Source organism: Dendropsophus ebraccatus, chromosome 8, assembly GCF_027789765.1.
Source record: "Dendropsophus ebraccatus isolate aDenEbr1 chromosome 8, aDenEbr1.pat, whole genome shotgun sequence".
NCBI classification, from domain to species: Eukaryota; Metazoa; Chordata; class Amphibia; order Anura; family Hylidae; genus Dendropsophus; species Dendropsophus ebraccatus.
The window spans coordinates 113,601,672-113,626,205 of record NC_091461.1 but is presented as its reverse complement, the minus strand read 5'-3'; the positions used below and the strand labels follow the sequence as shown (position 1 = coordinate 113,626,205).

At 45.0% G+C, this 24,534-nt stretch overlaps 1 protein-coding gene across 1 annotated transcript in view; it reads left to right on the top strand.

Moving 5' to 3' along the window:
- Positions 1-16,583: 16,583 nt before the first annotated feature.
- PIGK (phosphatidylinositol glycan anchor biosynthesis class K) overlaps positions 16,584-24,534 on the top strand; it is a 98,261-nt gene continuing 90,310 nt past the window's right edge. Inside the window, exons 1-3 of the mRNA XM_069979448.1 lie at positions 16,584-16,702; positions 19,092-19,145; positions 22,182-22,273. Of these exons, the coding sequence (XP_069835549.1) occupies positions 16,622-16,702; positions 19,092-19,145; positions 22,182-22,273 (227 nt within the window). The 5' untranslated portion in view covers positions 16,584-16,621. The remainder of the gene's footprint in view (positions 16,703-19,091; positions 19,146-22,181; positions 22,274-24,534) is intronic.

Sequence of the window (24,534 nt, the reverse complement as noted above, 5' to 3'; positions counted from 1 at the left end):
AGGGTTGACATGAAGACTTCTGTATATATAAACATATGTATATATGTCAGTGCAGAGCAGTGGCGTAGCTATCATGGAGGCAGACCATGCAACTGCTATGGGGCCCATGCGGTAGTGGGTCTGCCCCATGGTACTATTTGGCGGCCATGCGGCACTTACTGCTCACTCAGCAGCATCTGGCCTCCCCAGAAGACACAGTGTTCACAGCCGCCGCATGCATACATACCCCCCGCCGTACAGTGACAGGGCCATCCACAACTGCAGCCTGCACAGATGACTCAGGCACGGCCACTACCAACCATGGCTGCCGTCTGTACATCGCTCCCCTCTGGACAGCGACAGGGCCATCCACAGCTGCTGCCTGCACATCCCGCCTGAACAGGAAGGGCAGGGAGCAGGGGCGCAGACCTAGCGGAGGCCCAGCATGACTAGGTTAGCTGGGAGCGTAGGTCTTAAGGGGTTAAGTAAGGAGTAAGTGTGGGGCAGTTAGGGTTAAGTGTAAGTCAGTTGGGAGGGGGAGAGGGGCTGGCAAGAAAATTGCGGGAGTTGATAAGGAAGTCACTTACCAATGGACGCTGAGATAAGAAGAGGTGGAGCCTCAGTTTCTGCCGAACAGATTCACTTGCGGGTATTCCCGTTGGGAATGGTTCCCAAGAAAGAGCCTAACAAATTCTGTTTAATACATCACTTGTCTCACCCAGATTGCTTCTCTGTTAATGACGGTATCGATGACGGTTGTGTTCGGTTACTTATGTCTCGGTTGACAAGGCAGTGGCTTGGGGGCGCCAATTAGGTCCGGGGGCCTTTATGGCCAAGACGGACATCGAGGCAGCTTTTAGACTCTTGCCTGTTCACCCGGAGTGCTTCCACCTCCTCGGGTGCATGAGGGATGTCTCTTTTTATATCGCCCACTGCCTCCCAATAGGGTGTTTTTTTTTCCTGTGCATACTTTGAATGTTTCAGTACGTTTGTTGAGTAGGTGGTCCAGGATGAGGTGGGTCTGAACTCTCTCCTGCATTATTTAGATGACTTCTTGTGCATTGGCCCTCCTGGGCTTCCGTTTGTTCAGTGTTGCTACATACTCTTGAGCATGTTGCACATTGATTTGGTATCCCCTTAGCTCCTATTGTATTGGGCTGGGGATTCTTTTTCTAAATGGGTTTCTTAGTCCGGGATGCAGCATAGGTCAGTGGGTTTGGCTTTTTGGTTTAATTTTTTTCAGTTAGCAGATATGACCAAGCATTTTTTGATGAAGCAGGCCCTTAAAGGGTATGCTTCAGTGGCCTTTCCGCCGGATGGCAGGAGACCAGCCACGTTTGCAATTTACTGGAATTGTTGGGTCAGCTGTCGGGGGTATGAAATAGTGATTACGAGTATGGATTGTTTTATGTCGCTTATTCTCTGGCCTTTTTGGGGCATTCCGGATTAGCGAACTGGTGAGCCGTTCAAACGGGTGGGGGTTTGCAGCTGGATGATGTGCAGTGCGGTGCTGATACAGTGGTTCGCTGGCTTTGGCGCTCTAAGACTGTCCGGGCAGGAAGGGGTTTTCTGGTGGTGCTGCATGGGGTGGAGGATAGTATAGTATTGCAAAGTTTGAATCTTCCCATTCTTTTAGAATCTGGGAGGCCAAAAAATGGAATTTATCTAAGGAGGTGGTGATGCGCATTGGGCGATGGGAATCCAGGTGGTATTGCTTGTATGTGCAGCCTCATCTAGTGTGTGCATGATTGTTGTCTACTTTTCTGTCCTCCTCTTTTACTGTGAGTAGTCCCGTGCACGGTTAATTACGTTTTTCCTTGTTTTTGTTAGCTTTTTTCTTTTTAGCTGATGGTGGGGGCCTAGTGTGGATCATGGGCCACTCATATGTTCGGGGGGGGGGGGGGGGGGAAGAGCTTGGAGAGCGGATGTTAGGTTAGATGGGCGGCAACTTGGCTTCCAGAGAAGTGATGCCATACTTCAATGCATTGAGATCGGAAGGATGTTGTGGAGCGGGCTACTGCTAGAGCTCCATTTTCATTCTAGGTTGGATAGCTCTCCGGGTGTCTTAGTTGTTGATGTCAGGGACAATGACCTGGGCGTTCAGTCCTCGCGGAAATTGATTTATGACATTTAATTTGATGTCCTTTGTCTATGGACATTGTTCCCCGGCATTATAGTAGTGTGGTCGGAGATCATTGCCCGGTTGCAGACGCAAAGTTAATAAAGCCATATCTAGCTTCATTGTGAGGAATGGTCAGATTACCGTGCGCCACCAGGATTTAGAAATCCCTGATCGTGGTCATTTGATGGATGATGGGGTTCATCTTAACCATGTACGTGTTGATATCTGGTGCTTGGGGATTCAGCAGGGGATAGAGAAGGCGCTAAGGGTGTGGGGGGACTCACAGGCATAAGGGATCACGCCTGTTCATGTGACGGTAGGGAGGTCTTGCAGGGCACTTCAATGTGGGATGGTGCTTCCCCACTTCTTTAGTGGTAATAGTGGAAGTACGGTAGTGCAGCGTCAGGTGACAAATTTATCAGCTCCCGAGTTGGCGCCGTGCGGCTGGGGGATAGTTAACTTTGTTAATTTGAAGCACTTTAATAAAGAGTCCTCAGTTTGTGGGGAAGGGGAATTGGTGAAGGAAAAAGGTAAAGTGGTTGTAGAAGGGTTAAGGTTAGACAAAAGGAACTCAGCAATACCACTACCATCCATGGCCGCCGCCTGCACACCCTACCTGCACAGATGACTCAGTTAACGTCTGCACCCCCCGAGAAGACACAGCTGACAGTAGGGAGCTGTGATGTGGGGACCAGTGCACAGTCATGTGAATATGTGCATGGGGGGGCTCCGTACAGGATTTATGGGGCCCCATAAATCCTAGCTATGCCCCTGGTGCAGGGATCTCTCTCATGATCTACTTATAAGCTGCACCTACAAGAAATAAGGTTTCTCCACCAACAGAGAATCTGTTGTTTTTGTGTTGTGTTTTTTTCCCTTCATGTGGGCCATCAGTGCTTTCCACCACTGAGATCCCGCCTCTTCCACTTGACGGCGCTTGCACATTGTATGTCCGGCACACAGCGTCAGAGGCAAAGTAGCTGACAGTGGAGCAAGTGCAGAAAGAAGTCAGGAGATCGAAGAAAAAAGAAAGAAGACCTCCTTAACAGTTGAGGATTGTTTGGTGAGTATAATATACGTTTACATGTGTTTTGTAAGTGTGTTATGTTATGAGGAGAGCGATCAGCAAACAAGATGGGATAGGGGGGTGATCTATATACAGGGCTGGCGTCAGCACCCGACGCGGCTGGCATCCTGATATCACTCAGAGGCCCCTTGAGGCGCTGTGGGCCCATGCCCACTTGCCCATGCTCGGAATGCATAGCTACTGGACACTGGCAGCTGAGTGATGCTGACCGCCGCATCCCCCCCCATTCAGGGTCTGGGTCGCTGACACCTGTGGGGGCCTCTGAGTGATTTTGGGATGTCAGCCGCTGCACCCCACACTAGGACCCCTCCTATTGTGCAAATAGCATTTTGAAAATTTTATTACCTATTTTTGTGTTCTTATTTTTATGAAAAAAAACTCTTACTGCAAATAATGTCAAAGAGACAGAGAGTATTATTCTCTGGCTATTGGCAGCCCTATGCATGACAGTGGTGGTGTATTACGGACTTTTATATAATTATCAAGTATACTATGTAGACAGCACAGTCAGGCGTAGTGTTTCTTTGGTCCTAAGAATAAGACTATTTTATTGCAATCAAATTTAATTTCATGACCATATAAAACCACTTAGCCCCTATTCCACCGGACGATTATCGTTTGCATAATCGTTAACGATTAACTATCTCAAACGACCGCTATTGCGAAAGACCTGAAAACGTTCACTCATTTCCATGGAACGATAATCGTTACTTATGATCGTAATTGCGATAGTTTTTTCTTCGCTATTTATTCGCTATTGCGTTCCTATCTATTGCGAACGACCGAACGATGTCTTATTCAATGCGAACGTTTTGCGAACGAGCAACGATAAAAATAGGTCCAGGTCTTATAAAGCGATCAACGATTTCTCGTTCGGTCGTTTATCGTTAATTGCATTTCAACCGAACGATTATCGTTTAGATTCGAACGATTTAACGATAATCTGAACGATAATCGTCCGGTGGAATAGGGCCCTTAGATAGGAGTGTGGTACATATAACACAAACCATATAATTCAGTACGGTGTAGGCAAAAGCACAGACACCATCTGGTGGTCACTTTATGAATGGCACAGACTACAGTACATAATGCACATAAAGTGTGTGTCAATGAAATATGAATATAGATCAAGGTATATACAGGCCAGAAGACAGACTGTGTGTGTCTCTTCAGCATAAAGTCTATACGTAGCCAAACATATATAAATACAGGTAAAGACCACACTTACCCCCTGTCCGTCACAGAACAGCCTGACGTACGTTTCGCTCACTTCATCAGGAGATCACTTTTTTGCTATTTTTTGCAATTATGTTTTTGTGAGGAAAGTGTTCTCGCGGAATACACAAGAAAAGTGTTCCTCAACAACTCAGTGTGGAATTTCTACACGGAAAAATGGGAGGAGACACAAATACAATGTTGCAAAGTTTGCAGACAAGACATGGTTACCAGATTCTCCCAGAACAGAGCACCCAGTGCAAATTGGTTGTATGTTATGTGTGTTTTAGCTGTGTATGGGAGTGTGGTGTGTGCATGGTGCAAAATGTGCCCTTGCATGGGTTTCTGTTTTCAGAAACTTGCTTGTGGGCACTGGTGGATCATCTATATATGAATGTTGAGTTTTTCAAAACTACCCAGGATATATATTTTTTTCACTTTTTCTTGCACTTACATTTTAACTCTTCTTTGTATCTTATCATTCACTGCGGCACACCACTTCCAATTTTCTCATCTTATTGTTCACTGTAAAACACCACCTTTACCTTCATTTTTTCTCATTTTGCCATTTTTATTTTTTTCTTATATATATATATATATATATATATATATATATATATATATATATATATATATATATGTTATTTTTTAATTTAGATTTTTTTTTTTACTCTTTTTTTTTCTTTCTTTTAATCTTGATTTTGGATGGCCTCCCTATGAGTATAAAATATACTTTTTTGCATACTATTCTTGTTTTTTTAATTCTATTTTTTTTATAGTTCTTTTATATATTTTTCCTTTTTTATTTTTACTCTTTATTATTTTATTTATTGTCTCATATTGTCTTTACTGCAGTGATATAGTTATATCTGTGCTGTATAGGTTACAGGTATAGGTGGTGTTGGTGTTGATATTGGTACTTTGCCGGGCTCCTTAGACACAAGTGCAGAACGTGATCAACTCTTTTGATTGAGAGTGGCACTTGTAGAAGCTGGCGTGTGATGTCACATATGCAGCACTCTGTTTGCAGACCCGGAAGTATTCAATCATCTCATATGCGAGGACAGGTATGATTGCCGCACATGCTTAGATATTATTTCATTGGTTGGTGGCAATATAAAAAAGGCTGATGGACCGGCATGCGCTTAACCCCGGAAGAAGCTTCACGTGGCAGCAAAACGTGCGTTGGGTCCCGGGGCTCAAGACTTTCCATTTTTGTTATCTTCCTTTACTTCTATCATAATGGTGCAAGTTGGACATTGGTAGTGCTCTCTCTGTTGGAATTAATTACTTCAATGCCCCTAGGTCTGATTGGGCTTTTGTTGCCTAATCACGCCGTGTATCCACTTAGTAAATTTTTCTCTTTTTGTTTACTGTCTTAATTTTACTGAATAAAATTATTTTTTAATCCGATAACACATTTTTTGCTCTCCTTGGTATATTTTGAATAATGTACCGGTGGCCATCATTGCACAAATGGGCGCCAAACCGCAAAATTTTGGACTGAGGCTGGCTTCACACTGCCTTAAAATTTTGGAAAAACGGCACAGAAATTATTTTTTTTTTGCAAAAATGCCAGCAGCCACTGGCATGTTAGCTTGAAGCCAATGGAGGTTAATGAGATTATATATATATATATATATATATATATATATATATATATATATATATATATATTGTACAGAAGGTAAACAAGTTTTTTTTTTAGGTACGATATTACTTTGTGCAAGACTTGTTCATTTGTTATCACCTTAATGACCAAGGTCATTGATGCACGGATGTCCAAGTCTCAATGAAGCAGCGTTGACTCCTCACCTTTATATATATAAAGCTAGTGGGCACCACTAATAATCATGGAGTGCTAAACCAATGCATATAAGTAGTACATCATCCTCTCAAAAGAAAAAAAGCATATGCACAAAAAATGGTAGCACATCACAAAAATCATTATTATAACACTGACATAGATACAAAAATACCACATAAATATATTAATGTACAGTAGTAGTAAAATGAGGGAGACCCGCAGTATTTGGGGTGTTGTCTCCCTCATTTTACTACTCCTGTACATTCATATATTTATGTGGTATTTTTGTATCTATGTCTTGTATCTATGTTTTGTATCTATTTTTGTATCAATCTATGTTATAATAAAGATTTATGTGACTCCTCACCTTTAAGGCTTTTATTATTTCACCTACAGGGCTGGTTGGGGGCTCATTTTTTGCGCTACAAACTCTAGTTTTTGCTGGTATGATACTGATGTAAAAGAAATTTTTTATTTTCATAATTGTAATTTTTATTGAAATTTTTCAGTTTTAAACAAACATAAAACAGTGAAAACAGATGAAACCATAAATATCCAAAACAAAAGCCTAACAATCTTAGCGAGGCTTATGAAGCTTAGCGTATACATATACAATTTCCGCCATGTCAGAGAAAAAGGTCAATCAAAACACTGGTATAGGACAAACATATCCGACACAAAAAACAGAGGGAGGCAAGGAGAGAAAGGGGTGGGAAAAAGAAGGGAAAGATGCAGGTCACCTGATCAGTGAATACTAGGGGAGATATAGGCATCCCATGGAGACCAAATTGTGTCAAAATTATCTAATTTGTTATTCAATGAGGCTGTTAGACGTTCTAAAATTCTCAATTCTCTCATTCTGCCCAACACAATTTCCAGGGAAGGAGGCGAAGTTTGTTTCCGGGATCTAGCAGCAGTCAAAATCACCAAAAGCTATTTCAACGCCTTTTACCCCAGGGTCTTGGGCTTCAGATTTAGGAGACATAAGACAGGGTCTAGTGGAATATTTTTCTGAAGGACCCTCGTGGATAGGCCACAAACCTCCTTCCAAAATTCCTTAATCAACGGGCAATCCCAGAAGATATGGTACACTGATCCTGTAGCACCTAAACATCTCCAGCAGAGTGGAGATATAGAGGGGTTAATTTTATGTAAAAGTTCAGGGGTATGATACCACATGTTGTGCAAGTGGATGAAGTCGCAGCCCTATACCATATAATACTCCAGCACTCCGGGGGGAGTTGTCTTCCCAAACTGGCTTCCCACCTTTCCATATATAAAAGAAAAATTTTGACTGTTTTCTATTCATTTTTTTCCGATATATAATATTAAAAAAATCAGAAATTCTGGAATTTTTTTGCTTCTTTTTTCGTTTACGCTGTTCACCGTGCAGGAAAGATATTGTAAAATTTTAATAGATCGAACAATTCTGCACAATGCGACATATATGTTTTTTTTTTACATATTTTTATTTTATAATGGGCAAGGAGGTAATTTAAACTTTTATTGAGGGTTTATTTTATTTTATAAAAAAAAAATATTCTTATTATAATAAGTTATTTTATTCTTTATGTAACAGTCAAATAGGCAATCACTAGATAGCATATACTGATCTATGCTATGCCATAGCATAGCATAGATAAGTACTATCAGCTATCAGTACCCTCGATAAAGCGGTGAGTGGTACGGTGGCCAATGTATTAAAGTGACTCTGTACCCACAATCTGACCCCCCCAAACCACTTGTACCTTCGGATAGCTGCTTCTAATCCAAGATCTGTCCTGCGGTCCGTTTGGCAGGTGATGCAGTTATTGTCCTAAAAAACAACTTTTAAACTTGCAGCCCTGTGCCCAACAGGAGTATCTGTGCCCTAACTTTGCACCACCCCTCCGTCCCTCTCCCCGCCCTCTTCATCATTAGGAATGCCCCAGGCAGATTGCCTCCTATTCCCCACCTGAGTCAGCCCGGCACATGGGCTGAATCGTTAAGGACCTGTGCAATGTTCAGGAGAAAATGTTTCAGTGATGAAGAGGGTAGGGAGGAAGGACGGTGCAAAGTTAGGGCATAGATACTCCTGTTTGGCACAGGGGTGCAAGTTTAAAAGTGTTTTTCTAGGACAATAACTGCATCCCCTGCCGAACGAACCCCAGGACAGATCTTGGATTAAAAGCAGCTATCTGGGGGACTTCCGGTTCCGGCGCAGGCATGTAAAGACGGAGGCGCAGGAGCTCCCGCCGACCTTGCCACTAACCTGCTAAAAACCGCCTGCCCGGGCGACCGATCCGCTCCTGGGGACCCCCCTTCTCTCCCTGGCAAGTACCGGACGCTGTGCGCCCGCCTGGACACCGAGCCGCCGCTCGGAACCGCCGTAGTGAGTCGCCACGGGAACGGAGCAGTGGAGCGGCCGCCATTACGCAGCCGCCAGCACGGAGGGTGAGGAGAGCATCAGCTGCAGGGTCAGCTCACACCGGCTCACCCGAACGGCCCCGTGAGCCCACGGACAGTCAGCACGGCACTGAGGATAACAGTGCTCACATACACCCATATCCTGGGGCTGGGGGGGAGCCATCTTTCCCACGTGGGCGGCCTGCACGGCAGAGGCTCCAGGCATAAGTTCAGCTGAGCACTCCACTGCTGACCCCAGCTAAGCCTGCATCAGCCTTCTTAAAGTGACAGTGCCTGAGAAAGTGACTTTCTCCATATAGCTCCCATCCTCTGGAGCATAACTCTCAGCTTTTTGAACTCTGCTCTCACTCCACTGCACCCAATCCCCTCCACATCAAGTGAACCTCCTGCTACCCTATATATGGTTCCTATCATCCTGGGCATATCATTGTGTATACCATCTCTCGTCTTATGGTCATCTCTTATCAGCCTGTACTTCTCCTCCATCATCCTTTATTGAACTGGATCCATATATGATAACTATCCTCCCGTTCTGTGGTCTATAATATATGATGCACTGTACGTGCCTTCCAATAACTGTGTGCACATCCTATAATCCTGTGTGTGAGCAATATTGACCTGCTTGTCACTCATATACTCTGCACATTTCCTCTATCTTCTGAAATCTCATTATTATCCTGGACAGATTCTCCCTGCTATTACTATCTGCATTACATGATTTCTGGAGCCACCTAGTGGATGCTTGCAACAGTTCGCTCTGCTAATACACATGTCTGGGAGCCTACTCATTCCTAATCCTCTGGCGCCATCTGTTGACCTGTTACAATAGTGCTGGACCTGTTGCTTAATCATTCTCTGTCTACAAACATACCTGCTGACGACACTTCTCCAGATACTGTTTCTTTTTCTAAGTTTATACAGTGGCATCATGGATCGTTTTGTACAGCGGAACGCGGGCAACCCGCCAGCCACGCAAACAACAGCGGTGCCTCATGCCGCAGACCTGGAGGTGACTCCTAGCCAGACAGATATGTTTCCTGCCTCATTGGGGGACACGGCCCCCTTGTTGCCGCAAGGTACCACGCCGCGTGATGCGGACATTACTGCTGTCTCCTCTGGCATCAATCATCTGCAACTAGCTGCTGCGGTAGCAAAACTATTGGCTCCTGAGATACAAAAGACTGTCGAGGAAACCATTCGCTCTACTTTGCATCAACTTAAAGCCGAGGTTTCCGCCCAGGCGACCCGCCTTGACACGCTAGAACAAAGACTCACTTACTTAGAGGAGGAGAACGAGGACCTATACACGAGGATCAGCAAAACGGAGGAGAGGAACGTTAAAATGACTGACAAATTGGGAGACTTGGAAAATCGCTCTCGACGAAATAACCTCCGAATAGTGGGAGTGAGTGAATCTATATTACCGTCTGAGCTACGGCGTTTCTGCGAACATGATCTACCAAAAGCCATAGGTCTCCAACATACATGCCGGGTGGAAAGGGCTCACCGCATTGGTCCTCCCCCCCAATCTTCTCCACGCAGTAAAGACTCTGATAATATCCGACCAAGGCAAGTTATCTTCAAGTTACTCCACTACAATGATAAAATGGATATTCTACGTGCTTTCCGCAAGCGCACGAAACCCCTGGAGCTACACCGCACCAAACTTCTGATTTTTGAAGACTTCTCGGCCGAGGTCACAAAAAAAACGGAGAGCTTTCAGCGACATTTGTTCCGGTCTCTACAAAGCAGATCGTAGATTCCAATTGCAATACCCTGCCACCCTGAGAGTGTACAAATCGGACGGTACATCTCAATCTTTCACATCACCTGAGGAAGCTGAAAAGGCCCTGGTTGATATTATTGCACCCTCCAAGGGTCCTCGGGGTTCTGGCAAGCAACGCTCACCGTCACCAATGGAAGCCAGATCGTCCAGAATGCCTGCGGCGCGCCGGGAGGTCCTGCAAACACCAGCTGAGCGCAAAAGGAGGCGGAGATATTCTAGCAGGCGCCCCGAAGGCGAATGATCTAGATCACCAAATTGAGACAGTTTGTATTAACTAACACCTATTTCTTGCTTTGTTCCTTTATAGGAGGTCACATCTATGGTACATTTGATGGCGATTCTTTTCTATGTGCCTTTGTGAGGGTTTATCCTTTGAACTCTATCACTTTCTTTCTTGTGGGCGAGTCCTGGTGGGTAAACGTCCACAAATATTTTACTACTCCCACGGGAGCCAGTTTATATCGCAGGGAGCGGGAGTCTCCAGCGTTCATGCCTGAAAAAAGGTAGTCCATTATTGCCGTAATAGAAAGCTATGAAACACCAAGCTCTCTATTGGGTTAGTTTTTTAGGTTTTGTGTTAGTTATTTTTGGGTTACTGTTGAATTCACAGCATGTGCCAGATGGGACAGACTTCGTTTCTTACTTGCTTATCTAATTATTGTATGGCCTCTATACTCCGTATGTGCCCTGCCTGATGCTTTTTCATACTTACCATTATTTCTCCTCTGCTTGGTGTGTATCCTGCCTGCTGCTTTCTCATCCTTGACGATACTCCTCCGTTACATTTACCGACTAATTGTCCCTTTGAGATGGTCCCCCTATGGCTGAGACAATTAATTTAATAACGTGGAACGTCAAAGGTCTCAATTCACCCCACAAACGCATTAAATTGTTGCGACATTTAAAACGATTTCATCCTGACATAGTGCTCCTTCAGGAAACGCACTTGGAAGCTGAGGACTTTGAGAGGATGAGAAGGCTGTGGGTGGGACATGTTTTTGGGTCTCCAGCAGCCGGTGGAAAAGCGGGAGTACTGACTTTGATTCATAAAAACTTCCCGTTCCAACTTTTGTCCCATGAGTCTGATACTGAGGGTCGCTTTTCTCATATCATATTAGAACACAGGGGTCAGACCCTAAGTTTGTACAACCTGTATGGGCCTAATGCTGACAACAAACAATTCTTTAATACTGTTCAGGGCAAGCTGCAAGGTGATACTGAGCCTTGGAAATTGGTGGGGGGAGACCTCAATTCAGTGGTTGAACCAGCGCTGGATAGGAAACATCCGTCTAGACAGCATGCGCCCATACGGCCCAGTGATAGAATACTCCCTGTGCTCCTCACTGCCGCAGACCTGTGCGATATTTGGCGACAGCGCCATCCTGATACTTGTGACTTCACCCATTTTTCACATGTCCATCAATCGTGGTCACGTTTAGACTATTTTCTGGTGAGTCCTTTGGTATTGTCTAGGACTGCGACTGTGATGATTAGGGACATGGTTATCTCTGATCATGCTCCAGTAACGTTGGAGCTTTATACTTCTTTCCCCAAAACTACCGACTATATTTGGCGCTTCCCCTCATACCTAGCCAAAGATGAAGCTTTTCATGAGTTGCTGAGAGGCTGGTGGCTGGAGTTCGAATCCTATAATGCTGAACATAGACAAGACGAAACTATTTACTGGGAGACCGCGAAAGCGGTCATACGAGGTAGAATCATAGCCTATCACTCTACTATGAAACGTAAAACTACGTCACAGTATCAGAAAGCCAGTACACAATTACAACTAGCTTACTCTCGCTTCTTACTCTCCCCTACTGACCTGACTAAAAAAGGATGGCAGGAAGCGAGACAATCATATGAACTCTGGTTAGATAGACGAGAGCGAATGTATAGATCTAACATGGAGACAGACTTTTTCCGGCAAGGCAACAAAGCAGGACGTCTTTTGGCTAGACTAGCCAAGGGTAGTCACTGTCAGTCCCATATTCTAGCCCTCAAAGACACCAACGGTTATGTTCATAGGCAACCTCGTAAGATTAACGTCGTTTTAACAAATTTCTATACGACACTTTATAAATCCCCCACGACGAGTTCGACTGATAGTGTGGATTTTCTGAAAAATCTGCACTTGCCGTCGCTATCCGATGACGACTGTGCTTCCCTTAGTGCTGCGATCACTAAGGAGGAGGTTGTTGCCACCATAAAATCTCTACGTAATGGAAAGGCTCCCGGGCCCGATGGTTACCCGGGAGAGTTCTATAAGATTCTGTCAGCGCAAATCACCCCAGTGCTTACTGATTACTTTAATTTTGTTCTGAGTACAGGCACCCTTTCCCCTTTGGAAAAGCAGGCACACATTAAAGTGCTTCCCAAGCCAGGTAAAGACTTAACAGACCCAGGATCATACCGTCCCATCTCCCTGATAAATCAGGATATAAAGTTGATTACTAAGATACTACTTGCGGATAGGTTAGCTGCCTTTCTTCCTGGTTTGGTGGGGACCCATCAGGTGGGTTTTGGGAGGAACCGGTCATCTGTAGTAAATATTCGCAAGGTCCTGACAGTAATGGACTTCGTGGGGCGCAGATCTCAGACAGACTCCCAACCGGTTTTACTGACACTAGACGCAGAAAAAGCGTTTGATAACGTGAGATGGGACTGGCTGGGATCTGTGCTTGATGAATTCGGGATCCGAGGCAACTTTAGGATCTTTCTATCAGGGTTATACCAGGGTCTCACAGCACGCATTTACACGCCGGGCATACTCTCCCCACCCTTTTCAATGGAAAGAGGTACCCGCCAGGGATGCCCCCTATCTCCCCTTTTATTTGACTTAGCCATAGAACCCTTAGCAAGACACTTATTATTACCTGACGCTTTTGAGGGCATACATCTCCGTCACCACACCGTAAAGCTGGCCATGTTTGCCGACGATGTGCTCCTTTTTTTAAGTAATCCTGTGTCTGATCTGCCTCGCTTATTTCAGTTTTTCTCCTGGTACGGCTCATTCACGGGCTACAAAATCAATATAACAAAGAGCGAGCTCTTGCCGTTGGGGAAAGCCTGTGCTCAGTTACATTCAGTAGCAAGTTCGCTAGGTCTGGTGATAGCCTCCTCCTTTATAACGTATTTGGGAATCAAAATAGGGAAGTCGATCGGCCAGTTATACTCATTGAATTATACCCCGGTTATACGGAAGGTAGTCACCGAATTGCAGTCTTGGCGCTCCCTTCTGCTTTCCTTCATGGGGCGCTGCCATTTGATTAAAATAATAAGTTTTGCTCGCTTGTTATATCCCTTACAAACCTTGCCACTTCTGATAAAACATGCGGATATTAACGCACTCCAAGCGGCCTTTTCCAAGTTCATATGGAGTGGCAAGCGACCGCGGATATCTCTAGCAAAACTTATGTTGTGCAAGGCGGAAGGGGGTGTCAACTTTCCGAACGTACGTGGATACAATTTGGTGAGTCTTTTCCGCCATATCATAGACTGGTTACATGACTCCTCCCACTTCTCTAATCTTCTTTTAGAACAGGATCTTGCTTTTCCTTGGAACCTTATAAGCCTTTTGCATACCAACTATACCAAATTACCCTCTGAAATAAAGCAATCCTGCATACTCCGTGACTCGATTGTATCATGGAAAGTACTCAGGAAGATGCTTGGACTTTCTTTTCTGCTGTCCAAACACATGCCGTTAGATAGACATCCAGAATTTTTGAGGGGCCAAAATGTAGACTGGCTGAAAGTTTGGCATGAAAAAGGCTTTAACTGCGTTGGTGACCTCATAGATCCTCGCCAGCAACGCTGGCTCACACCCCAGGAAATACAGACGAAATTCCAGTTGCCATCCACACATAATTTATATATTAACCAGGTCCATACATTTTGTACCGCTAGGCTTAGGAACATCAGGAAGGAATCCCAACGGCATGGGCTGGATGGGATTATTGGGGACAGCACTAATAAGGCATCCATATCTATCTTATATAATGCCCTAAGGAACGACTTCCTTAAGGTCGATCCCGCGAAGCTTTTCCACAAATGGGCACTGCTGACCGGAGACGAGAACATTACCGAAGTAATTTTATCAGGGTGGGCGGTTATCAGGAAATGTGTTATAAATGAACGATGGCGGGAGACATACTTTAAACTCTCACATTCAGCATTATATGGATTCAATATCCTTCCGTCGCCATCCTTCCCTGACAGAATCACTGAATGTCCTAAGTGCCACTCCCCCCTAACCAACCTGTGGCATGGAGTGTGGACTTGCCCCTCCACAGTCTCTTATTGGACCATGATAATCACTTACATTCACACCTCTTACAAGATTAAACTTGATTTAGCCCTTTTTTGCTCTTATTTCACCAATTGAGACCCCCCCGAATCGACATCGGATAGCAGGGCAATACCACAATTGGTGCACATCACTTTACTGATTGCTCTACGGTGCTTGTTTACCAATTGGTTATTGCCTACTGTACCTGACCTTGATTTGGTAGTGGCACAGAAAAAGCTCTTTTTTGGAATCGATAAGATTGATACGGAGAGGCATAAAGATTCTGGTTCAAAGAAGTTTTTCCAGAAATGGAGACCCTTTATTTTACAGCATTATGATACGCAGGCCATTCATGACATAGTGAGGCCCTTCCAGTTCACAAAATGGTATTGTACGGAGTCGCTGAAAGGTACATTAGGGGCCTTACAGCTGCCACATTGACCCCCTTTCTATGTTACTCTGTTTGACTCTTATTAAACCCCCTTTGTTATGTTGTAATGCGAATACCTTTATCTGTATGGTATGTTGGCCACTCTGTACCTCTAAGGGTCTCTTTATCTGTCTATATGTTCCTATGTCTGGATCTTTTTGGTTATGATCCCGTTATTGGGCTCTGTTTTCTCTATTTTTGCTTGATATATGTTGTAATCTTTGTGTCTTGCATGGCACCTCATTGTTGTTTTTGGTCATTATTTCTGAAAATCCAATAAAAATATTTGGAAAAAAAAAAGAAAAAAAAAAAAGCAGCTATCTGAAGGTACAAGTGGTTTGGGGGGGGTCAGATTGTGGGTACAGAGTCGCTTTAAGGTCACGGTATATGGGTAACTTATATATACATGCTTTGTGTTTAGAGATCTAGGGGATCTGTACATTGTGTCAGCTCCTGAATAAATTACTCTTTTATCATTCATGTATAATTTTATATAACTTTTGTGTATTTCAATTAAAGGATATTTTTTTTTTTTCACATTCAGTCCTGCATTTTTTGGGGGGTTAACCCTTTGTACGTTTACGATATTCAGGCCTCCCAGAACATAGGCAGTGAACAATGCAGTACATTCTGCCCTGAGTTACATGTTATGTGAGTTGTTGTAACTATGTTTCCCATTGCAAATAGACTGTTACTTTTGCCTAAATTTAGGCACTGCTTTTGACCCATATAATCTGGGGGAACATGTACATGTCACACCACTATGTGATCACAGTACCTATGTGAATATTAATCTTATGGCTGCTGCATACATGTGCACAGGAGTCTGGTTTTTCTTCCTGTTTGTATTCTTATGTGATATGGTTTTTATCCTATAAAGTTGTATATTTTAAGGATAACTAGTCTCATTTATTTCTTTGGTATAATTCTACCTATCCCTGCCTGCCAGCAGCAGCCTCTCCCTACACTAAACAGCAGCAAAATGGCTGAAGAAGCTGTGGCTGCTTCTAATATACAGCTGGGTCACATGGTCTGCCTGTCCAATCACAGCCAGGCCAATACTGGGCATGGATGTGATTGCTAGGCAACGCTCCTCCTGTAACATTTTCTAATTGGCTGACAGCTCAGCAGCCTTTCAACAAACTTTATTGAGCTGACTGGTTGTTATGGCAACAGGTCCCTCTTTTCGCTTGCCTGTACATGAAATACTACAGGAAAAAAAAAGTATATATATATATATATATATATATCACAGCACAGTTTTTATATTCACCCTGTCTTTTTTACTGTGGGTTGAAGGACCTTTGATGACATCATGCCCCTGTGACAGTGTGGGTGGAGCTTAGCTGTTCCCATGCTTTCTTATCAGCATGTTCATGAATGTAGTTTTGCAACATCTGGAGAATCCGAGTGTGACGCCTGTGAGATAGCTCCGCCCACACTGTCACATGGGCATGATGTCATCAAAGGTCCTGTCACCCACTAGGAAACAGTAAAGATGGCGGCGCTGGGCTGCAGGTGCCGGCTGCTGCTGTACACTGCGGTGCTGGTGCTGGGGGGGAGCGCACAGTATACGGAGGTGAGAAGCGCTGCGTTATATGTCTGTGTGTGCGGCTAGGATGCGTTTTGTGCACTGGTCCTCTCCTCATACATTATGCAGCTCACCTATAGAGGAGAGATGTATAGAGGATAGGGCGGACACAGGGCTGGGTGTTATATGTAATGGAGTGCTCCCTAGTCTGTGGCATGCTGGGAGCTGTAGTCCTTTCACACTGATGTAATTACTTCTGGTGAGTAATCTGCTTCCTGGGTGAATCTGGTATAACTAGTGAGGCCCCATTCACACTGTCAGTTACTGTCAGGAAATCCTGATCGGGAGGCCTTAAATGTCATCAGGAAAGTATCAGGATTTCCTGACAGTAATCCGTTTTTACCTTCAGGAAACCTTCAGGATTTCCTGATGAGAAGAAAAATAGGACATTGTGGGAGAGGCTGCAGAACTACAACTCCCATCATGCCCGGCTGACAGGGGCGGGGCTGGCAGGAGTCTGATGCGGTGAGGTCCGGGGGGGAGTCGGGAGCCCTGTAGTGACGTCGCCCGGGGGTAGGTGGGCGATCCGGGCAGGTCTGGGTGCCGCTCAGAGTGCAGTGGTCGGGGGGCGGGGCTGGCAGGAGTATAATGTGGTGAGGTCCACGGGGGGGGGGGGGGGGGGGGGGGTTGTCCGGAGTGATGTCGGCAGCCCTGTAGTGAGGTCGCCCGGGGGTAGGTGGCGATCGGGTCAGGTACAGGTGCTGCTCAGAGTGCAGAGGTAGGCGGGGGGGGGGGGGGGAATTGGGAGGTCTGTAAGCTGGCTGCGGGCGGCCCAGTAGTGAGTTGCGGGGGGGTTTGAGAGCGGGCGGCATGCAGTGCAGAGGGGTGGGATGTGGGCTTGGGGGTTTGGGCGGCGGGCTGCCCTAAGGTCCGGGTGGCTCTCAACCAATCCAGAATCACGGGCACTTTCCTGATGTGCATCAGGAAAGTGCCCGTGATTCCGGCGCTCCCATAGACTTCTATGGGGGCGTCCAGGCCGGAATTCCGGACAAAAATAGGACATGTCCTATTTTTTCCGGAACGGACACCCTTACGGAAAAATCCTCAGCTGACAGGCCGCTCAGCCAATCACTGGGCGCGGTGGTCCCGGCCAGTGATTGGCTGAGTCGCCTGTCAGCCGAGACAGGCCGCCCTGACGTTGGAGCGCGCGGGACCCGGGGAGAAGCAGGAGAAGAGGAGCCCTTCACCATGCATAGGTAATGTATACTAGTTAAGCTAGGGCTGCAAGGACATCGGTAATGATGTCCCTGCAGCCCTTGTTTAACGATAATCGGACACAGCAGATCGGCGCTTGTTTATCGGGCTCCATCAGCCCGTGGAATACCACCCTAACTTATGACCACAGGGCCAAGTCAGATGACAGCATGCCCTTTTGAGTTATGTTTCACTGCATACTCTGATTGTACCCTGTTACCGGGCCGGACAGTCAGATTCAGTGTGTATGTGTGTGTGTGTGTGTCTGCTGCTGCTGGGCTGGGGGCCCACTGGAGGATCCTCCAGTCCTCCGGTGGCCTGGTCCAGCACTGCTGACACACACCACCAGAGCTTCTTTCATTCTCTATGGATTCCGAACGTTGCTGAGAAGTGGGATGGGGATAACTTTTGTAAATGGGAATCCCATCTTTGGGAGGAAAGGGGTGGGGTTTCAGCAGGCAGCTTTTTGTGAGACGACATCACTTTCACGCTGCCTGAACCGTTAGTCATTCGGATAGTCCTCAGGGTCTCCTCCCTTCTCCACCAACCTTGATTGGTAGATCCTTCCCTGTTTGACTATGGGGAGAATGACTTGTGGTTCAGGCAGCATGAAAATGACAGCTTCTCTTCCAATGATGATTCCCACCTGTACCAGCAAGGCTGCATGTTAGAATATGCAAATTAGCTTCCATAAAATGTATATGTTGATGGTCATGGTACCCACCAAGTTGCACATCATCCAAACCAAAGATACACCCCCACCCCCATATCTGTATACAGCAATGCAATGTCAGTAATCCCAGATCACTAGATTAAATCAATTTTTGATTTGATTTAATCTAGTGATCTGGGATTATTGTCCAGTATCTTTTGGTTGTCGTATATATATATATATATATATATATATATATATATATATATATATATATATATGGTGATCGATGCATATGGATATCAGTGATTAAAATTCCTATTTTAGGTTACTTAATGCAATGTCAGTACTGACTCCTAGTCATATTATAAGGGGGTGGATGCTGCCCTGGAGCTTGGTGACAGCTGCTGTTGGAGCCATTATTACCCCCATTAGCTGTGCATGGTATTGGAGGAGGGTTCATATAGGCCTGTAGAATCCTCCTGCATTATTAATGGGAAGTAACGTTACTGTATTCTCTTGTGCTTGTAGAATAAAGCAGAACATTTCTTCAGAAGCGGACACACAAATAACTGGGCCGTGCTGGTAAGTATTTCACATTTCTCATGATTTATTAGTATCATGATGAAATTTGACTTCACACAATGTTACCGAGGACATCTCCACAATTTCTATATGTCTTGTTAGTGGATATGGGTGTCATAGATGCTCAGGATCCTCCTCTGTTAGCCAGGGCCACATCATTGTAGATCTGCACATCCCCGACCATAAGGCCTGGAATCACTATAGAAAGATTATATTAGGTTTAAGTGTCACTGTCGTTTTATTATTATTTTATTTTTTTGCAGAAATCAATAGTACAGGCGATTTTCAGAAACTTTGTAATTGGGTTTATTAGGCAAATATGCCATTATCTGCATTCATAAAGCCTTTCCCCAGGTCCCCCCTCCCTATCTCTCTCATTCACTGTTCATTATCAGGAAATTTCAACTCTTCTACATCAGTCGGGGCTCTGTGTATGGAGAGGGGAGGGGGGAGGAGGAAGATTAGTCGGCAGCAGAAAACAAAGGATTACACAGTGGGACCTGTGTGAAACCCGGTATTCAGAGGTCAAAGAGGTCAGTGCTGACTGTCAGAGGAGAAAGCCCGGTGATGTAGCTGTAAATTAACTCTTTGTTGTCCTGTTTTGGTGCCTCATCTCCCTCCACCCCTCCCCTCTCCATATACAATCACGAAGACTGGGGGGAGAGTTTCAAACTGCTTTTACATGATGAAAATAAATTTTTTGGCTAATAAACCCTATGACAAAGTTTCTTAAAATCGCCTGTACTATAAATTTCTGCAAAAACCCCAGACAACCCCTTCAATGGTACGTGTCAGCAGGTTAGAGCACGCTACTGCTGGAGCCTTATACAGGACATAGGACATCCTAACCTGCTTATAGGGGACATAGGACATCCTAACATACTGCTATAGCCTGATAGGGAACAGAGGGTGCCCTAACCTGCTGATAGAGCATGATAGGGGGCAGGGGGTACCCTAACCTGCTGATAGAGCCTGATAGGGAACAGAGGGTGCCCTAACCTGCTGATAGAGCCTGATAGGGGACATAGGAGACACTAACCTGCTGATAGAGCCTGATAGGGGACATAGGAGACACTAACCTGCTGATAGAGCCTGATAGGGGACATAGGACACACTAACCTGATGATAGGGCCTGATAGGGGACAGGGGGTGCCCTAATCTGTTGATAGAGCCTGATAGGGAGCACAGGGTGCCCTAACCTGCTGATAGAGCCTGATAGGGAACAGAGGGTGCCCTAACCTGCTGATAGAGCCTGATAGGGGACATAGACACTAACCTGCTAATAGAGCCTGATAGAAAACATAGGACACACTAACCTGCTGATAGGGCCTGATAGGGGACATAGGACACACTGACCTGCACCTTTGTCATAATACATTGAGGTTTTCTTTAATGTGTTTGTGAATTACAGGTGGCCCATGGATGACACCCCATGGGCTGCCTGTGCTGTATGTTTTTTCTTGCTGTGTAAAGGAGGCCTAAGACCACTTTCCATACTCTTGTTATGTTTAGGCAAAAAACATTCACACCCAAACTGGCCATTGCTTCTTTCCTCTCTGAGGGAGACGATACGGCCGCGTCGTCTCCATAGACTTATTATGTTAAAATCGCTGCAGCATCATGGTCCCAAAGGTCTGAAGACAATGATACCCTCTGTTTGTGTGTGTGTGTATAACACTTCCAGCAATATTTTCACATATTTCTTTATGGAGCTGAACTATTTTATTAATATCTTGAGATCAGTTGTAATAAAGAACACAGATGGGTTTTCCAGGTCTCCGCTTCTCACTGTGAATAGACTCATAGATAGCGCCATAATAAAAGCTTAGCTGGGGCTTAGGTGTAATATCCCAGGCTTTGTGGAGTCTTACGGTTAATACACATACAATATATTAACTGGACCTGATCTGTGAAGGCCCAGGGTGCAGTTTCTGCTTTCATTTTAGGATAACCTGCTTTAGTAGAATTTAGATTTTATTGGTTATAACTTAAGAAGGTGGTAAATAAATTGTTGCGCCGGACTGGCCACACAATGAGCGGTCTATGTAAGATTATCATTGCAAACGCCCTGGCCATCATGTTCTATTCTGTACTACTACTACTAGTCCTCCTTTTACACCACTGCCCGTCTCCTGCCCGTCATGTTTTATACTGTACTACTACTAGCCCTACACAGACGCACATCGCCTGCCCTGCCCATCATGTTCTTTAAAGGAGAAGTCTGTTGAAAATTTTTATTTAAGTATCGTATTGGCCCCCCCAAAGGTTATACAAATCCCCAATATACACTTATTATGGGAAATGCTTATAAAGTGCTTTTTCCCTGCACTTACTACTGCATCAAGGCTTCATTTCCTGGATAACATGGTGATGTCACTTCCTGGATAACATGGTGATGTCACGACCCGACTCCCAGAGCTGTGCGGGCTGTGGCTGCTGGAGAGGATGATGGCAGGGGGACACTGAGGGACACAGGGCACTGAAGGGACACTGAGCATCCCTCTGCCATCATCCTCTCCAGCAGTCACAGCCCGCACAGCTCTGGGAGTCGGGTCGTGACATCACCATGTTATCCAGGAAGTGACATCACCATGTTATCCAGGAAGTGACATCACCATGTTATCCAGGAAGTGACATCACCAAGTTATCCAGGAAATGAAGCCTTGATGCAGTAGTAAGTGCGGGGAAAAAAAAAAGTACTTTATAAGTATTTCCCGTAATAAGTGTATAATGGTGATTTGTATAACTTTTGGGGGCCAAACAATACTTTAATAAAATTTTTCGCCGGCCTTCGCCTTTATTGTACTCCTACACAGCTGCAGATCCCGTGCGCTGTCCATCCTTGTTGTATTGATATAACAGCAAATAGTTGTGGCACACTCCGCTGCTCGCCATGTTACAGAGAGATGGTGTAGTTCTTCTCTATATTTGACCCCAGTTGGATAGTTGTGATGTATATTTTCTTCTATATATTTGAGTAATGGTTGGGTGTGTTCAGAGACTTATTAACACTCAGTTTTATTGCTTTTTTTTAAGGTTTGTACCTCTCGATTTTGGTTCAACTACCGACATGTGGCCAATACTCTTTCCGTATACAGGAGCGTTAAAAGACTTGGCATTCCTGACAGGTGAGAGGGAAGTTCATCCTGGTATGGCCTTTGTGTAGCACAGCGCTCGTGTGTTTGTTAAATGCTTTAAAGAGAATCTACCACCAGTTACATCCTCTTTTAAACTGACAGAGGGATAGAACGGCGCCATCATGGGCAAGCCAGTGCCGCGGTACGTTTTTCGAGCGTAGTTCTATGCACGGGTCCCAGGCCGGTGTGAAGCACTGGAGGCGGGCCGGCCGGCCCCCAGTGGGAGGGAATCCCCTGCCCCTGTATGTCGCAGTTCCGTTAGAATCAATGGAGCCGCGTCATAGAGAGGAGGGAATTCCCTCCCACTGGGGGCCGGCCGCCTCCAGTGCTTCACACCCGTACCCGTGGTACCCGTGCATAGAACTACGCTCGAAAAACGGACCGCGGCACCGGCTTTTCTGTGACTGCGCCGTTCTATCCGTGGGTCAGTTTAAAGAGGACGTACCTGGTGGTATATCCTCTTTAATCCTTACAGTTTTCTGATAAAAGGGCATTTTTGGGAGGGCCCCCCCCCCCAGTATAATTGTTCACTATATATATATAATCCTATACCTATATACCTTCCTCATCTCCAGTTTAAGCCACTTAGTCATGCCTGAGGATGAATAACCTGCGTGTGTGAAACACGTTTGTTAATCTTGTGGACTGTGAAGGGTGTTCTTATTATAAAGGCGTTTCAGATTGGAACTTTGCAAAATTGCTGTACTCCAGTTTCTTCAACTGTGACCACCCTGTCCACGTAATTCCACAAGTTCAGTACCTAGTGTATTCTGCCATAATGAATCACCGCTGTTCTGGAGGCCAAAGATCTCCTTCCCTGCACAGGTATAGAAGCAATGCCGTATAATGGCTGCAGGTAAGTGACAGGTTCCTACCATCTTGTCACCTTGGGGATTTTGTATCTGAGTTTAGTTGAACGTTATGAACCGCAAAACGATAACTGGCTGTAAGAGACAAGAAGCTTTCCATTGGGGCATAGCTAGAGTCTTCCTCCCTCACATAAGTGCCAGGAACGTCCATTATCGTCTTTGTGTCTCTGAATAGTTTTGCGGCAGATTGTACGTTCCGTTCCTTCAGTCTCTTATCATCCACATATCAATAGATAAAAAGAATCTGCTCCTCTTCCCCTGGGAATTTACTAGAAAGGTGGATGCAATCTCGCCGCGTCCTCCGGAGAAGACATCTTACATATGTACACTGCAGTGTTTTCATTCCCAAATCCTGTCATGTATCTGCTCAAATCCGAAGCTTTAGAAGTCGCCCCATCTGCTCGGAGCTTGGATTGGGGGCTGAGCAGAAGATGTAAGGGGGGGGGGGGGGTTCATTGGGATCTCTTTCCGTATTGCTGACACTGCTTTACTTGAGGTATTTTAGGAGCAAAGTGAGAAGCTGCAAGCCGAGGTGTCACATACAGGAGAGCGGCGCGCTCACATACTGTACAGGCGTCTCTAATTGGTTTTGTCTAGAGAGGAGCGAATCTACAGTAGGGACTAAGTGAATCATGTAAATGCCCCTTAAGCAGAATATATTATTATTATTTTATTTTATTTTATTTTTTTTAGCTAGATCCAGCCCTTTTGACAATAGGCCATTCCCATTTGTGAGTCCAGACACACAATACATAAAAAATTGCTGGGGGTCGATATAGAGGTCGGACCCCCTGCGGTCTTACTTTTTGATCGGGGAAAAGTTGATTTTGCCTGGACAACCTCTTTAACACGCAGATATCCCTAGTCATTTTTTTAATGCACTTATATGGGTTTGCCACATAGTGACAATTTATGGCACATAAAGAACAGAAGACTGCAGCCCCCCCCCATCCTTTCCCCCCATCTGTCTCTTTACTGCAGGTGACAGGCTCTATAGAAAGTATTGTTCAGCAAGAGAAGCGAAGCACCTAGCCAAACACTTCTCTCCACTTCTAGCAGCCTGAATAGACTGAACGACACGCCTCTATGCCTAAATGGCTTACCTTTACGGAATTTTTCAGTCATCATATTTGTAGATAAATATGGGACCCCAAAAATACGACCATAATTTTAACAGGTGCTCCTGCCTGATCAGCGGTGGATGGGCCTAATCATGATATTTTTTTTATGAGTTGTAAGATTTTTTTGTGATTCCTCCTTTCAGACTGAATAAGATCTATAAAAGACTCACAGTAATTCACAGTCCCTTTTTAATAAAGTTTTTTTTTGTTTTTTTTTTAACTAGCTGACCTATGAAATACCTTTGCTTAATTTACAGGCAGA